General features: G+C 28.0%; 1 protein-coding gene across 2 annotated transcripts in view; it reads left to right on the top strand.

Moving 5' to 3' along the window:
• LOC148312386 (dietary and metabolic glutamate transporter-like) overlaps nucleotides 1-18658 on the top strand; it is a 92659-nt gene that overhangs the window by 10609 nt on the left and 63392 nt on the right. Inside the window, exon 1 of one of the 2 annotated variants that reach the window (XM_088277397.1) lies at nucleotides 1805-2314. The exons of the other annotated variant lie outside the window; for it this stretch is intronic. Coding sequence (XP_088133523.1) covers nucleotides 2281-2314 — 34 coding nt within the window. The 5' untranslated portion in view covers nucleotides 1805-2280. Of the gene's footprint in view, nucleotides 1-1804; nucleotides 2315-18658 lie in introns of those variants that run through there. 2 annotated transcript variants of the gene reach the window in all.

The raw sequence follows: 18658 nt of genomic DNA, 5'->3' as shown, positions 1-18658 counted from the left end.
GGTGGGTCTCTGCAGAAAAGATTAAATATATTCTCAATATTATTAATATTTAAATCATTTACTTTGTGGTTAGTCATTTTTACTTATTTTTTTTTTACAAAAATGTTAATAAAATTAGAATATATAACCACTCACCGAGATTTTTACGTCTACCGGTTTCGAGACGTACCCGTCTCTTCGTCAGGACAATCACTAACACAGCATGCAAACAATACTACCCTTCAGAATATCTTTTATAATTACTTTTGATTGTTCTATATTTACGTTGGTAAATAAGTTGACGACATCGAACGACACTAATTTTGCATTTTTGAGGAGTACCAGGTTTTTAAGAGTGTCTATTAGCTCTAATGAGTTTTTAATTGTGTACTTAGTTTGGAAAATATTTTAATTATTTGATGTATTTGTAATAAATGACGCTAATTTAAAAGCTGGGGAATTTTTATTTATTTATTTATTTATTTATTTTCATAATACATAGATACATTCAATATACATATTCATTTCATATACACATTTATTATACGTATTACGGCTCTTTAGGCATGGCCTGTGTTGAGCCGAATACTAACATGGTAATACAAAGTTTATATGTATTTTTTTAAAATTTTTAATATACATATATTTTTTTTTAATGATTAGATTATAAACATAACATACAGGAGATACAAAAATAATTTATGTTTTAAGGTTTTTCAGTGTGATAATTACACCTGGACTTAAATTAATTCACTTTCCACCTTATGATTACCCACCAATTACATGATGACACAACCTAGGAGGTCTAATGGGATTATTATCCTTATGAAATTGCATGTGTTAGACATTTTGTGTAGTTTTGAGTGTGTAAATGGTGCTATGGTGGTGAAGGGTAGTATTGTTTGCATGCTGTGTTAGTGATTGTCCTGACGAAGAGACGGGTACGTCTCGAAACCGGTAGACGTAAAAATCTCGGTGAGAGGTTATATACTAATTTTATTAACATTTTTGTAAAAAAATAAATAAGTAAGGTTAATTATGTTTATATATTTGAAAATGAATATTTAAATGTATTTTTACTCGTATATTTAAGAAATATTTATTTAAAAAAAAAGTTTGGTTTGTATGTTACTACTTTAATGTAACTTAATTTTCTTTAAACCTAAGTAACATTTGACGCAATTGAATTTCATGCTTAAAATATTGTTTTTGTATTGAAAAAGTCGATTTTTCTTCGAAATAAATACAAAAAAGTAAAGAGTTATTGAAAAGTAAGGTTTTTAAAAAAAAAATCATTAAAATATTTTTTCTATGTATATATATATATATATATATATATATATATATATATATATATATATATATATATATACATATATATATATATATATATATATATATATATATATATATATATATATATATATATATATATATATATATATATATATATTTATATATATATATATATATATATATATATATATATATATATATATATATATATATATATATATATATATATATATATATATATATATAAAGTACTGGGTAACTTATATACTGCATTTGAGGTGCGATGTAATAAAAGTTTTACGATACAAATTACATTTACACAATGCTATAATACTCTTAATCTCACAAAGATTCCAAGTACACAAATTTCAAGAACAGCGATTCGTCTCTCGGGTCTAATCTGTCACCTGTTGTTTAAACTGTCACATACCAAACAAACTAGAAGAAGAAAAAACACACACCCGGCTCTGATTGGCCGCTGCTTTATTGGCGGGAGTATTTAAACAAGTAGCTGTCATTTCCAGAGGTTATTCCGCTATTGACTCTCGCGGCCAGAGCATCGTCTTAGCGTCGATCTCTACGCAGATGTACCAATTGTATATGTAGAAAATATACCATATAAACAATAGAACGATCATAAATATTACTATTGATTGTACCGTGAATTTGACGTTGCGTCTTTTGCAAAGCTTTTATTTTATTTTCATGAATAAAAACGAAAATATTTCATACGAGTTTTCTTGTGCGTCGAGCGATTCAAGACGGTTTTTAAATAAAAATAAATTGTCTTAAAACAATACTGGATTTAATGGTGCAGTGAAAGTTATTGTAAATCCATGAAATTATTTTCATTAATTAAATTGCGGTATGTTAATATCACCACTGTAAATTGTTGACGTGAAAGTAGCAAATTTAATATTTTCCGTTCACTTTGACAGCGGAATAATTTTAAACAGTTTTGTGGTTGTTTTAAAAAAATTAATTTGTTCAAAAAACTTTTCTAAAATGCTGACTGGGTGGAGAAAAACGGTGTCAAAATGTAAGTACCTACCAGTATTATGTTATTTATGAATAGGTACTTGAATGAAATTTTTGAATAGGAACATTAATGCTATTTTTTTACCTTATACGACCTTCTCAGTTTGATAATACACTGTATTTTTTTGTTCACCTCCGTGGTGTAATGGTTAGCGTATTTAGCTACTATGCTGGAAGTCTCGGGTTCAATTCCCAGGGGGGAAAGAAAAGATAAATATATAAGAAATTATGTTTTTTTTATTTACACAATTATTTCAATTCCATACTATTTCCATGAGCCTAAGCGACTCATTATAAGAAATAGGTATCAAATTGTAGAGTGGGTTCGAACCAAGAAACTCTGACTTTAAGAGTCTGCAACACTTACCACGGGACCACAACCCGATTTCGCAGTCTAATAACAAATGAAAAAATAGGTGATTAGCCCTCCGCTTCGGGTACCAGTTCAGGGTAATATTAAATTAATATTAGAGTGAAAAATTCACTTATATTTATTTGACCCCCCCTTGGAAATCGAACCGGGACCTCCAGAACGGTACCCGAGCGTGCTGACCTAATGGTAGCACACTACGGAAGCGGACAAAAACTTAACTAATATTTCCATAAATACCTAACTGATAATTTCACCACTTCCATTAAAAAATAACTCTTTTTAGGAAAAATATAGTATAGTAATATGCATATTTTGTATGTATTTACTATTCCTTTATATTGTGCTGTTTGATTCCTGGATCAATAAATATTGTTTTTTCTTGATTTTTCTACGATTCCACTTAGATGCCCATAAATTATTTCAACAGCTTTATCAATTATTTATAAACTAGATGTTTCTGATCGGTAAACGAAATGCCTCATACAGGATTTGACATCTCTTTAGCGTCAAGAAACTCGTTTTAAGCAAATAATTTACTGCGTATATTTCTACTACATGCATCAATATCAAACGGCAAATTAATGATTAAACGAATTTTCGGGCTCTTACTGAAAAAAATATGAACTCAAAAATACGCATTAATCGTATTTATACGTGTATTTTAATCAGGTTTTTTATATTTGCAGTTAATGCGTACAAAAATATATTTAATTATATAAAAACCTATCAAATTCACGAATAACTTTGAATTCTGTAATACGTTAATATTCCTATTTACCCTCTATTATTTTGATCCTTGGTTACATTAAGGCAAGGTGATTATTTCTGCGCTTCAGGTACCAGTCAAGAGTGTAATTTAATAAATATTGGAGTGAAAAATGACTTACAATTTTTTGAACCCCTTGGGAATCAAACCCTAGACCTCTGGTAAAGTAGTCAAACACGCTAACTATTGCTCACAATTTGATATTTTAACGGTACATTTTATTTAGTTTAATTTTTTGTTTGTTTCAAATAAACGTATGTAAATCGTTTAAATAAATTAGAAAAAAATATTATGATGATCTAGTTGTTTTGATAATATGAGTGCTATTTAAAATAGCTTCAAGTTTTTTTTTTTTTTTTTAATAAATAAAATGTAACTTTGTTTTAAAACCACCGTAAATATTTTATTTCAACTAAGTTACAATGAAATATTTATAGTGATTTTAAAACAAAGAGTAACATTTTAATTTTAAAATGGAAAATCGCAAAGTGAGTGTTTCAAATAAAAATTATAATAAATTTTTACTCTAAATATAATTTCTTACTTTAATTCGTTCGCCATTTTGTGAAAAATTATGTTAAACATATCGCTCACTCCTTTCAAGAACGTCATAAATCAAAAAACTTGATTTTTCAGGAGAACGTATTTAAAGTTTAAAAATATAATACAACGTATTAAAAATAAATATCAAGCCACTTACTGAACTTTTAACTATGCAAAAGATCTTTTTAAGTAAAACCTGAAGGTTTTTTCTCCATTTGAAAAATATTTAGTTTATTTAAAGAAATAATTAAACAATACATTTTCTTCAAAATGTAAAAACAACACTTTCTGCCCTGTAGCGGGTAAATCTTAAGTTAAAAATATGCCGCTTTTGCTGAGATAAAGTACATTTTCTGGACATTCCGAAAACATGCACAACTGAAAATTGACGATTTTTGATTTATGACGTTCTTGAAAGGAGTGAGCGATATTTCAACCAACTTGAAAGCAAAAATATCATATCCGAATATTTGAAAAAAAAACATTATTTTTAAATAACGACATGATGACTGTACAATTTCATGCCTACATTTTTGTTGGTAATATTATAATACTTGCATGTGATTTACACAAAGTTGTCTTCGTCAGAATGTGCATCAATGCCATGTTTCAAATTATACCTAAATGGTAAATCTTATTTATGCAAATGAACTAGTTGTAATGATAGGTTGTGTTTGGTTCAAACATTTGTATAAAGTTATACGATGGATAAAAAAAATCGGTACTGAAGAACAACCCAAAAGAAAACTGTATGTATAACTTAACGTAATAGGAATTTCCCAAAAGATTGATTGGAGAAATTGATTTGATTTGAAATACGTTATTATTTGCACATTATTATAATATATTTTAATTTTTCTATTTTTATTTTTTAGTAAAAAAATGTAGAATCTTCAGATACTTCTAACAAGTATTTTTGATGCAAATATTTTATCACTAACTCGCCGAAACCCAGCATTTAAAATTCATAAAAAAGATTTCGTAAAATTGTTAAATACTACATCTTTTGTTGCATTCTAAAACCAAATATCGGTTATTCCAATTTTTTGTGCCCTCTTTTTTAAAATGATCTAAAGTTTGAATCGTCATCATTCATGCACTAAATTTCAATATCATTTTACTTTTTTGTGATCAAATTTCAATACAAATTAATGCTCGTAAAATATTAAGAGCATACTAGCAGAACGCATTAAATCATGCAAACATGTTCCGAGATAATGGAGTGTAAAGGAGAATGTTTTTCTAGGTATTCTTACACACTACTCTTATTAAAATGAACATTTTATTTATCAGCTGTAAAGGTTATATTTTTGGGTACACACATTTAAAATAATTTTCATTATTTTTTTTTTGACATCTCATCAAAGATGAAGAAGAATATGGAAGTCTGGGCATTTACGGGGCTTACGACCGTCATAGGCTGGTTTGAGTGATCACTTTACACACGTGTAACATTCACCAATTCTGCCCATTATTGACAACCACACTACTCAAAAGAATAATGGGTAGAATTGGTGAATGTTACACGTGTGTAAAGTGATCACTCAAACCAGCCTATGACGGTCGTAAGCCCCGTAAATGCCCAGACTTCCATATTCTTCTTCATCTTTGATGAGATGTCAAAAAAAATAATATGAAAATAACTCCTGTAATTGGAGATAATCCAGATTTTGTGAACAAGTATTTGGACACACTCAAAATGTTGTAAAATAATATTAATTACAATAGATTAATATTAAATTCAAGTAAACTCCCACTGTTTTCAAGAAACAATAAAAAATAGTATTATTTACCAAGTAAAACATAAGTTGAACATAGATACATATTACCACAAAATAACTGAATCAAAGTTACAATTTTTTTAGCCATATATTTTTTTTTAATTACCGCCTGCCAAACGATAAAGGTATGTTTGCTTTTGGAAACCTGTGCCTATCTGTGTACAAAATTATAAAATCTGGCATAACGACGTTTTTTCAACTACGATTTCCAAAATTTATAATCATGGAATTCTTTCAGAAAATTTTTTCAGGAAAAATTTCAGAAAATAAGTTTTTTCGTACTTTTCTTTGAACGGTCTATACGCCATAGTCAAAATAGATAAAAGGCATAAAAAAGTCGAGTGACCTAATCCCATTTTTGCAAGGAAAGTAAAAATATAACAGTCACAATAAATTAACCGACACATGTATTATTTTTATTCGCTCAAAATCTCTTCCAGCAGGTTCAATAAAATTGTATGTTTATTCATTATTATCATTTCTTAACAATGAAAATGTATTCAGATTTCGAAGGTCGATTGCAAATTATAGTCACATGCTAAATATTTCTTAATACATACAAGTTATAACGAGTGGGAATAAAATGCATTCTTAAATGACATATTAGTATGCTATAATAGTCATTTATATAAGTCCATTTTCACAAGAAATTCGATCTACTAAATGCTTTTTATGAACAGTGTCTTGTTGTAAATGATTCATGTTAATTACTGATTGAAGAGATACTTTTTACATTAAAAAAAATGAGGCAGTGTACAACATTATTAGTGTGTTCAAATACTTGTTCACAAATCTGGATTATCTACAATTATAGGAGTAATTTTCATATTAGTCTTTTCATCTCATCAATAGATGTCTCTAGTGAAGTTCTATATATATATATATATATATATATATATATATATATATATATATATATATATATATATATATATATATATATATATATATATATATATATATATATATATATATATATATTATTAATATATATATATATATATATATATATATATATATATATATATATATATATATATATATATATATATATATATATATATATTTATATATATGTGTATATATATATATATATATATATATATATATATATATATATATATATACATACATATTTATATATATATATATATATATATATATATATATATATATATATATATATATGTATATATGTATATATATATATATATATAAATATATATATATATATATATATATATATATATATATATATATATATATATATATATATATATATATATATATATATATATATATATATATATATATATATATATATATATTTTGAACTTCCAAGAATTTTGGTAGTGTGGTTGTCAATCATGGATAGAATTGGTGAATGTTGCACGTGTGTAAAGTGACCATTTAAACCAGCCTATGACGGTCGTAAACCCCGTAAATGCCTAGACTGCTATATTCTTTTTCATCTTTGTTGAGATGTCAAAAAATAATATGAACGAGGTAGTTATTCATTTTCGTTATATACAAATATTGTGTAAATATCTCAGAAAGGCGTGTTAACATGGTTTGGGCATATGAATCGAATGAATGAAGAAAGGATAATTCAAATTTATGAGGCCAATGTGGTTGGTAATAGAAGCGGAGGAAGACCGAGGAAACTTGACGTAATCAATCACGGAATAATCAGTCGGAATAATCGGCGTGTATGTATGAATGTGGAAGAGGCGAAGATTGTTGTGGCGTTCTAATCTCTGCCTAGCCCTGCGGAGAAGCGGCGTGATGGTGAGTTAGATTATTAATAAAACAAAAATGTATAATATTTAAACGGGTCAATAGCGAGGCAATTTATTTATAATTAAGTATAATGATATTTTGGCACCGAGTATATTCCAGTGTAGTGCATACTTTGTACGGAGGTATATTTGTGTGAAAGTTTCTACACTTTTTGTTTGCCTTCTAATCTATCATGCTAGCGATAAATTAGTACTGTCATGCTCCATTTTCTCGGAATCGTAACTCAAAACTGCCATTTACATCTCTATTGTTCACCATATTGCATATCAGTTGTTTTTTGTTGTTTTTTAACCCTTTATTGCAAGCACTCCTTAATTAAACCATTTAATTTTGTATTGGAATGTGTGTAAAAAATCTGTTCATATTTGCTTGAATAATTTACGGAATTTGTGAAAACAGTTAGAAGTTTTGAATATTGAAAGCATTAACTTTGTGGATCATATTGATATATTATTTAGAGAAATAAAAATACTTTGTGTTATGATCCACTCACATTTTTATTAACCAAATATATACAATGATTTCCTTGCTACAATATTGCTGATTTGAAGTTGCTTACCGAATTCCATTGCCATTCATTGTGGTGTATTAATTAGTTTAAATTTTTATTATCGATTTATATTTTTATTTGAAGTCGCGGAAGACAAAGGGTTATTAGAGAACAAAGAAATTGTAAGTTAGTTTTGTTTTACAATTTATAATTTTTTTAGTATAAATTGCATAAATCAAATCGATATTGCAATGAAAAAGCAATGAGGGATGATAGAATATATGTCGTAGGAAAACATTGATTCCATTTTAAGGCTTTTCGATAGACGTACGACTATTTGGATTGTTGTCATAAAGATAATGAATATAATTACTCTTTGTCCTTAAAATCATATTTATTACTTTAATCCTTCTTTTCTATTATTTTATGGTATTGTAATTACTTCATCATTCATATTTAAAAAATAAATAAAATAAAATAAAAACCCCTATCCGCACCAAATGGTGCATAGGGCACTGCTTCATATAAACGCAGTGTTATCTTGATCGTTTACACATGAAGGAAAGGTGATCAGCCCTCCGCTTCAAGTACCAGTCCAGGGTAATATTAAATAAATATTAAAGCGAAAAAATCACTTATATTTATTTTACCCCCCCTGGGAATCGAACCCAGGACCTCCAAAACGGTAGCCGAGCGTGCTGACCATTACACTACGGAGGCGGACACAATTTAAAAAAAATTCGTTATTTTTCATTTCATCACTTCATCTTCATTCATAAGAACTATAAAGCGCTATAAAAGGTACAAACCGTATACTTTTGATGAGATATAAAATATTGCCTCAGTAAATAAAACGATGTAAATGAAAATGTGAATATTCCTTTGCTTAAAATCTTAAATATTAAGTGTTCACCGATTATACCGAAATATAATTATTCACCGATTGCTTTGATATTTTTTACACAGCGTTGCATTCAAATACGCGCGTGTTTTAACATACCTGTAATGTGTATTTTTGACAGGTAAAAGTATGCTTTGTGGACTGAAATGGCGGCACCATCTGTTAACATAAACGTTACAACAACACACGCAACACTAATATTTGCTCGTGTTGGACAGCTTGCTTCTTGACAGCTGCTGTCGCATTGACTTTTAATATTTCGATTGCATTGTTGTTTCGTGGATTTTTGATATTTTCATTGTTCACAAGCTTTTATTGGTTGTGAATAAATATACATATGAGAAGTGTGTTCTAATTTTATTTATTCCATTTGACCAGACTGAGTCACAGCAATCGCTTTAACAATAAAAGTAAATCAGATGTGTCATATAGCATTAAAAAAATATTTCTATTGTTTTAAATAATTGATTTGATCAATATCAACTTATATTGTTTTATACTATTATCAAAACATAATCGATGCAGAAATTTCAAGGTTGTGCTTTTTATTTTATTATTTATATTCATGCATAGATCTAGATAAAGTCCTTGATATATTGCCTGGTGTAAAAACACACTATCGAATCTTATAAAAAAAAAACCTTTTAGGAAAATCAGTGGTCCGTATAATGTATTTTTTTGCACGCATTTTAAGATGAAAAAACATCCCGGATTTCAGTACTTACTTCATTCTGTTTTATTTGACATACTTAATTTAAGTTCATATAGTAAACGTATATTTACTAACAACATTTTGAGTATGTCCAAATCTTTGTTCACAAATGTAAATTCGCCCTATAAGGAGCTATTTATATTGATATCATAACATATCGCTCACTCCTTTCAAGAACGTCTTCCACATCTCCTCATACATACACGCCGATTGTTTCGACTCTCAAATCGGCCGCTTTTAAGCATTTGGCGTACTTGAGCAAGCAAAATTTTACTCGGTCTTCCTCTGCTCCTTTTTTTTTAGCTAAATTCGCCTTCTAAATTTATTTCACAAGTCCAAACCATCTCAACACATCTTTCTCAATTTTATCCATAGTGCATACTTCAGCCTTGCATTTATTCCTTATTTCAGCATTCGAAGTAATCTATTATACATTATTTTGATGCATTTGACTGAGGGATCGCATTTCGATACATTCAGTCTACTTTCAACCTTCTTTTGCGAATTCCATGGTTCGCTTCCAAACATTAGGGTTGGAACCAGGACTCCGTGTGTGTACAGTCAGTTTAGCATTCGCTGATAGGTTTTTATTTGCTATAACTGATTTCAGTGCAGCGTTCACTTTTCTTTCTATATGTTTATCTATCTTTCCATCCCTAGACAACGTACTACCTAAATAAACCACATCATGGAAATATATAATTATTTTTTTACTATGCAACTATGTAGATGTTTCATTAAGATTATTATTATAGTATATAGTATATTATATATTTAAAGTATATTAAGTCTTAGTTGAGTTAAGGTAGTTTAGGTTAATAAATCGTACCATAATTAAAAAAAAACAGGAAAGAGGTGAATTTTAAATGAACTCTTACATAGGTATCCTCTTTTACAGTCTCTTTAAGAGTTGGTACCTACTTAGAATTAGAAATGTGAAGTAACGCAAAGTTAGATAAAGTTAAGTGAGTCTAATATTAGTTATATTATTTCGAGAAATAAAAATACTTTGTGTTCTGATCCACTCACATTTTTATTAACCAACTAGTTTCGGCAACAACCTGTTGCCCTCTTCAGGGTTACATTTTTTTTTTTTTTTATACATTTATTTATAAATGTAACCCTTAAGAGGGCAACAGGTTGTTGCTGAAACTAGTTGGTTAATAAAAATGTGAGTGGATCAGAACACAAAGTATTTTTATTTCTCGAAATAATATATCAATGTGATCCACAAAGTTAATGCTTTCAATATTTAAAACATAAGATTAGTTAGTTTATATATTATTTCGAGAAATAAAAATACTTTGTGTTCTGATCCACTCACATTTTTATTAACCAACTAGTTTCGGCAACAACCTGTTGCCCTCTTCAGGGTTACATTTATTAGTTTGTTTAGGTTAAAAAGTCGTTCCATAAAAAAAAAACATAAAAAAGGTGAATTTTTAATAAACTATTTGAGAGTCTTTAAAAGTCTTTAAAAGTCTCTTTATGAGTTTCGAAGAAGCTCGTTATTATTATTATTTAATGTATGCACGAAAATGACAATTGAATTTACGATATGACGAATTAATTAAAATTACTATTCGTCAATATAGATATAGAGATTGACAGTAAATGACAATAAAAAATAAAGATTGCGAGTATTGAACAATAAAGCATTAAGTTTATTTGGAAAATAACAATTGATTTTTTATCTTTTCTAATGTATTACTATCAATCAATCATTTAGGATTACTATTGTCCCTTATGAGATTCCTTGTTGTTTTAAATTTATTTATGTTACATTTATGATACGTCAAGATTACAATTATGTTGATTTTAAATGATTATAACATCTATGATATTCTCCATAGTTGCTACGAGTATATAATTTTGTTTAAAAACTGTCCATCAAACATCATCCCTTAGCTTTTCTCTCTACCTCCTTCCCTAAACTCTCTTTTTTCTTTGTCTTCCTTACTATCATCAATTCGTTATTAATATAAATATTTAATAAAATATCAAGCAGTACCATAATTAATTAATAAAGCAGTAATTTTTAATTTGTGCTTTATTTAATGTTCAAGCACTAGGCTGGATAAGTGATCACTTTACACACGTGTGCGGTCGCCACCCAGTAACGAGTACGTACCTAAACAAGGAACTAGCCATTCATATATAACACCACACATCGCTCACTCCTTTCAAGAACGTCATAAATCAAAATACTTGATTTTTTAGGAGAACGTTTTTAAAGTTTAAAAATATAATACAATTTATTAAAAATAAACATTGAACTTTTTACTGTGCAACAGATCTTTTTAGGTAAAACCTGTAGGTTTTTTCTCCATTTGAAAAATATTAAGTATATTAAAAAAAAATTAAACAATACCTTTTCTTCAAAATGTAAAAATAACACTTTCTGTCCTGTAGCGGGTAAATATTAAGTTTAAAATATGCCTCTTTTGCTGGGATATAGTACATTTTTTGCGCATTCAGAAAACATGCTCAACTGGAAATTGACGATTTTTGATTTATGACGTTCTTGAAAGGAGTGAGCGACATATAATAGTTAGCACCTCAGGTGTAACATTCGCCGTTCTACCTATGATTGACAACACACTCTTAAAATTTTCGGTACTTTGATACTAAATATACACATATATATATATATATATATATATATATATATATATATATATATATATATATATATATATATATATATATATATATATATATATATATATATATATATATATATAAATATTTTATATATATATATATATATATATATACTTGTTACTGAGTCATTTCCACAACAATCAGTTCCTTTTACATAATTTTGACAAAATGAAAACAGTTACAAAAAACCTAACCATCTTCTTTCATCCTATTCCGATCTGTCATCATTTTGCGTATCAGATTTCCAGGGAGTTAAATATATTTTATTCCATCTATTTCTAGTAAATTACCGCGCTCAGGATTCAGGACTCATGCACCATAAAATCTTAGTAAACTTAACCTCCTTTACCGAAATTTTCATATGTAATCACCAAACCAATTAAGTTCAATTATTGTTTTTTTATATAAATTTAAGTTTAACTTAGTAAATGCCACTATTTCCTAAAATCTATTGTGACACGTGTTTCAAAGCAATAACTCTTACCACTCTGTAGGCCAGACATTCTGGCCCGTATGATTCTAGTAGGCAGCTCCGTGGGCCACGATGTCTGGCCCGGCGCAGGTATAACTTTTATCACTGATTTCTCTATCACCCAAGTATATTCTCCCAAAAAATATTTCAGATAATACAGTTAATCATAATTAACATGGTCATACGAATTGCCAGACAGAGTGTCCCAAAATTAGGGAATCAAAATATTAATTTTAATGGTTGAAAAACGTCGCATTTTTTTGATCAGAGTAGCTGGTCAGTTATGAGAAAAAATGGTCAGAGTGGAAAGGTTTAAAATATGATGCATTATACATGGCGAAAAATGATACGATACAAAAAAAAACAAAATGACGTTCGACGTTTTCTAGAGTCGCTAGTTTTTCGTCATGCCAAGATTAGTCGTTAAACTAAATTGAAGAATTCCATATCTGTGTCATGTATTTACTTTAAAACATTGATAACAGTTAGAAGTATGCACGTGGATTGATTGCGTGACTCTCCACGTGGAAAATGTAAGTGTAGATGAACTTCACAACATTTTGAGTGTGTTCAAATACTTGTTCACAAATCTGGGTTTTCACCATTTAAATTTTTTTAAATTTTTTTTTCTCACATCTCAACACATATTAAGAAGAATATGAAAGTATGGGTATTTAAAGGGCTTAGTATTTGGACACACTCAAAAAATAACTGGTCAAAATATAAGTTTTAAACTAAAAATTATGTTTTCAGGCGTTTTCCAGTATGTAAAAATAATCCGGGGTGCGGATCTTGCATACATTCAAATAAAAGGGTCCCTGCTCTAAAAGTTTTCTTAATCCAACGCAGATTGTTGTTGTGAACACATATGTAATGTTTCGTAAAATTGATACCACTTCTTCCAACCCTTATTCCCACCCAATGGTGCATAGGGCACTGCATCATACAAATTCAGTGTTATCTTGATCGTTAACACATGAAGGAAAGGTGATCCATCCGCCTCAAGTACCAGTCCAGGGTAATATGAAAGTGAAAAATAAACTTATATTCATTTGACTCAACACTCTGGGAATTGAACTCGGGACCTCCAGTACGATAGCCGAGCGTGTTGACCATTACACTACAGAGGCGGACAAATATATACATATGTAAGAGTCTAAAAAATTTGAGTAGTGTGGTTGTCGATCATGGGTAGAATGGTGAATGTTGCACTGTGTAAAGTGGTAACTTAACCAGTCTATGACAAGTAATAAGCCATGTTAGTACGCAGACATCCATTTTCTTCTTCATCTATATTGAGATGTTAAAAAAATGTGTAAATGAACTTATTATTTCTAACGGAAACTGACTTGCACAACTCGTATCTTCATGTATAGTTTAGTATAATCCATGAGCACGTACGTCTCCTAGCAATTGAAACAATGCAGCTAATAATATACAAATATACATATATTATAATGTGGATTTGATATGATATTAAATGAACGGCTGAATAAATGAAGTAAAATAAATAATGATTCCAGCGGTCTGAAAAATTCATATAATTGAATGAAATGTGAGATATTGTAAAACGGCGTAGTAAATAATTCATCGGATTAATACATATATATATATATATATATATATATATATATATATATATATATATATATATATATATATATATATATATATATATATATATATATATATATATATATATATATTTATATATTTATATATATATATATATATATATATATATATATATATATATATATATATATATATATATATATATATATAAAAAGATAAAAAAAGATAAAAACCCTTATCCGCACACCAATGGTGCATAGGGTACTGCATCATATAAACGCAGTGTTATCTTGATCGTTAACACATGAAGGAAAGGTGATCAGCCCTCCGTTTCAGGTTACCAGTCCAAGGTAATATTGGATAAATATTACAGTGAAATAATCACTTATATTTTACCTCCCTTGGGAATCGAACCCAGGACCTCCAGAACGGTAGCCGAGCGTGCTGACCATTACACTACGGAGGCGGACAATATATATATATATATATATATATATATATATATATATATATATATATATATATATATATATATATATATATATATATATATATTATATATATATATATATACTTATATATATATATATATATATATATATATATATATATATATATATATATATATATATATATATATATATATATATATACATATATTTATATATATATATATATATATATATATATATATATATATATATATATATATATATATATATATATATATATATATATATATGTATATATATATATATATATATATATATATATATATATATATATATATATATATATATATACACATTGTATATATATATATTATTTTTATTTTTTATATATATAAATAGAGAACGTTACACAAGCGTTTAAAGTGATCACTTAAGCCAGCCAGATCGCAAGCTCTGGTATTCTTAGATTTTCATTTTCATTTGATAAAAAAGGTGATTCGTCTCGGTAATATATAATATACATATGTAATGTATAATGATATATCATCTATAATATAATTTGATATATCATCCGTAAGATGAAAAATCCAATGTCTGAATAAATATTTAAAAAATATAAATATTTTCTCACAAAATGGCCTCTTGAAGTTATGTATGGTATTTGTTCTTAATTAAAACTCGTATATCTTAATCAAAGAATTTTGAGAGTGAAACCATCCTGACTTCTCAACATCATATTATACGGCCAGCCGCGAGGTAGACGACTTCCGGGCAGACCACCAAAGAGATGGATTAACAGCTGGGAATGGACGTCGCAGGAGGCTAATCCCTCTTAAAAATAGGCCACAAGGCCTACATTAAAAAGTAGAAGAAAAATATATTGAATTAATTTATCTCATTAATTGATTCGGCAGAAACTTTGTGGTGAAATCTATCCCTTTTGATTTTACCACAAAGAAATATCATAAATCAGAAATAGTAATATTTACCAAGTAAAACTTATTTATTTATTTTATTTATTCAATTATTTTCCTTCCAAAATGACACTTGGCGCAAAGGGTTAAAAAAGTTATCGTTACCGAGAAATATCGATCATAGCGTAACTATTTAACTAAGTGTAATTTTATCTTCCTCGACCTCTACTGTCTGCCGTCACCATCTATGTCATATTATACAATAATTGTAACAACGTAATACGGCCTTAGAGTTATTTTTTAAATGAGGTGTTAATCAATTGCTCTGCATCGAATCATGTCAACTCCATTTTTAGCTTAAGAAATTTTTTCACTAAAATAACTAGAAAAAATAATTTTACGAACAAATACATAACGAAAAGAAAAAAAATCTTGTTCTTTTCTTCATGGTTCAATAATGATTAATTTAATCCTACAAAGGTTGCCTGCATATATTTCTTTAAAATTATGAATGAAATTAATGGTTTCATTTACCGCATTTTGAGTGTGTCCAAATACTTGTTCACAAATCTGTATTTTTATTTATTTATCATTATTGAAAAAAATATGTACACTAAGTTACATTTTTTATACAATTTAATACAATTTCTATAGATTTTAATTCCGCTGAGCTACTCCAAAAAAAAGACTAAACTATTGTGCTTAGAGGGGGATTTTTTTTGATAGTGACATGTTATATGTTCATTCAAAAAAAATTTTTTCACTTAGGAGTTATTTTTTAAGTTTTTTGACATCTCAACAAGGATGAAGAAGAATATGGAAGTCTGGGAATTCACAGGCCTACGACCTGTCATGACTAAAATCATGGCTAGTTTACCCATGATTGTAAACCTCACTAGTCAATTTTTTGGAACTCCTAGATGTATTGATCAATCTCGTGACACAGTACATCTGAGTTTTCAACAGCCTTCTGTGTTCTTTATCCCAACTTATCGTCTTTGTAGACTGATACGGTCAGTTCTCTTCGTCCTCAGGTTGTATGTCATTCTATCAAATACAACGTCACCTAGGTCATACTTTCGAATCATGTTATCTTTCTGTAGCATCCATATTTTTTTTGGTGAACAGCCATCTACCTATGTTGGAATGAGAAACGTTTTTTATTGAACAGAATTCGGACTTTGCATACAAATACAAAGTTTTTTTGTTGCTATAATTTAACAATGACTCTCGTTTGACAACTATAGAAAAAAAGTTTCTAATGGGACATATGTATGTATTATTACCATACGTGATCAACAATCTAGATATATAATATTTTACAAGTATAAAAATATAGTAAATAAGAGTTTTAACGTATCTTGAATGTAAAAACATTATGAAAATCTTGCGCTACGACATAATGTTAGATTTTTCATGCCGAAACCCATTGCTAATCTATTTATGTGCAAGTTACACTTATTTAGTTTTGTTTCCTTGAAATTTTAACGTCGATATGGTTATAATATTAAAACACCTAGTTTTATTTTTTTGGTCTGAACTCTACGATACACATAAAATATCAACTCACATTCCAAATGAGCTGTAACTTTAAAGTACAGTAAAGTTAGATTTATTTTTAAAAAATAATTATGAAGAATATATTTTTATTATTTTAAAACATAATAATTGTAGGTGTTTATTAATTTTAAATCAAACACAGATTTTTTGAGTCAACTAACTTAGTAGACTAAAAAAATATGTGTTTGATTTAAAATTAATACATAAATTAAAATGGAGTTCTACAAATTAAACGCCAAATCAATAAATTGAGTAAGCTTCCCCATAAGAAAAATGTAAAAAAAATATTTGAAAAATAAAAAAGAATAAAAACAGTGATGTGTAATGCCAATATAAGTATTTATCATAATATGATATATTCATGATAAACACATTAAAGTTAGTTTGAATTTTAAACTTTAAATTTTTTTATTCAAAATAATTATATTTATAAGCTTCCCCATAAGAAAAATGTTAAAAAAGATTTAATGGATTAAAATAAAATAAAAAGAAAACTGAACTGATGTAGAATACCAATATATCTATCAACATATAATATTCATGAGTAACACATTTAAATTAGTCCAAATTATTAATTTAATAAATCTGTGGTTATATAAAAGACGTATAATAAACACCGTATCATTAAATTTAGTCGTATAATCGAATTACCGATTTATTCGATTATCGTGACCGCTTTTTCCTATTACTAAAACACACACAGCATAGTTGCTTAATTATGCTCACTGCTTAGCATAAATTTGCATTTCGCGTCGCTGTAAAGACCTCAATTATGACATTTTAGTTTTCTTTGGGGTCATCCGTGTTATTTATGACGTTCTTCAGTAGATAATGTGCCGTAATAACTCAAAATTTGTCCCCATGATATTCGCATTCTGGAATAAGGTCAACAAGAATACTATTACATTTTTTAAATCGAAAAATGAGTTACATTTCTTCGACGTATCAACATATGTAGATGAATAATAACATGAAAGTCTTTACAGGCCGTATGGCGTCATAGGCTGGTGATCACTTTACACATCGCTCACTCCTTTTAAGAACGTCATAAATAAAAAAAACGTGATTTTTCAGGAGAACGTTTTTAAAGTTAAATAATATAATACAATTTATTAAAAATAATTATCAAGCCACTTTTTGAACTTTTTACTGCGCAACAGATCTTTTTAGGTTAAATCTGAAAGTTTTTTCTCCATTTGAAAAATAACAAGTTTATTTAAAAAAAAATTAAACAAAACCATTTCTTCAAAATGCAAAAACAACACTTTCTGCCCTGTAGCGGGTAAATATTAAGTTAAAAACATGCCGCTTTTGCTGGGATATAGTACATTTTCTGGGCATT

The sequence above is a fragment of the Brachycentrus maculatus genome, unplaced genomic scaffold (assembly GCF_059751285.1).
Source record: "Brachycentrus maculatus isolate JH-2025_06_01 unplaced genomic scaffold, ASM5975128v1 h1tg000042l, whole genome shotgun sequence".
Taxonomy (NCBI): domain Eukaryota; kingdom Metazoa; phylum Arthropoda; class Insecta; order Trichoptera; family Brachycentridae; genus Brachycentrus; species Brachycentrus maculatus.
The sequence above is the reverse complement of the archived record's forward strand: the minus strand, read 5'-3'. Positions and strand labels throughout refer to the sequence as shown.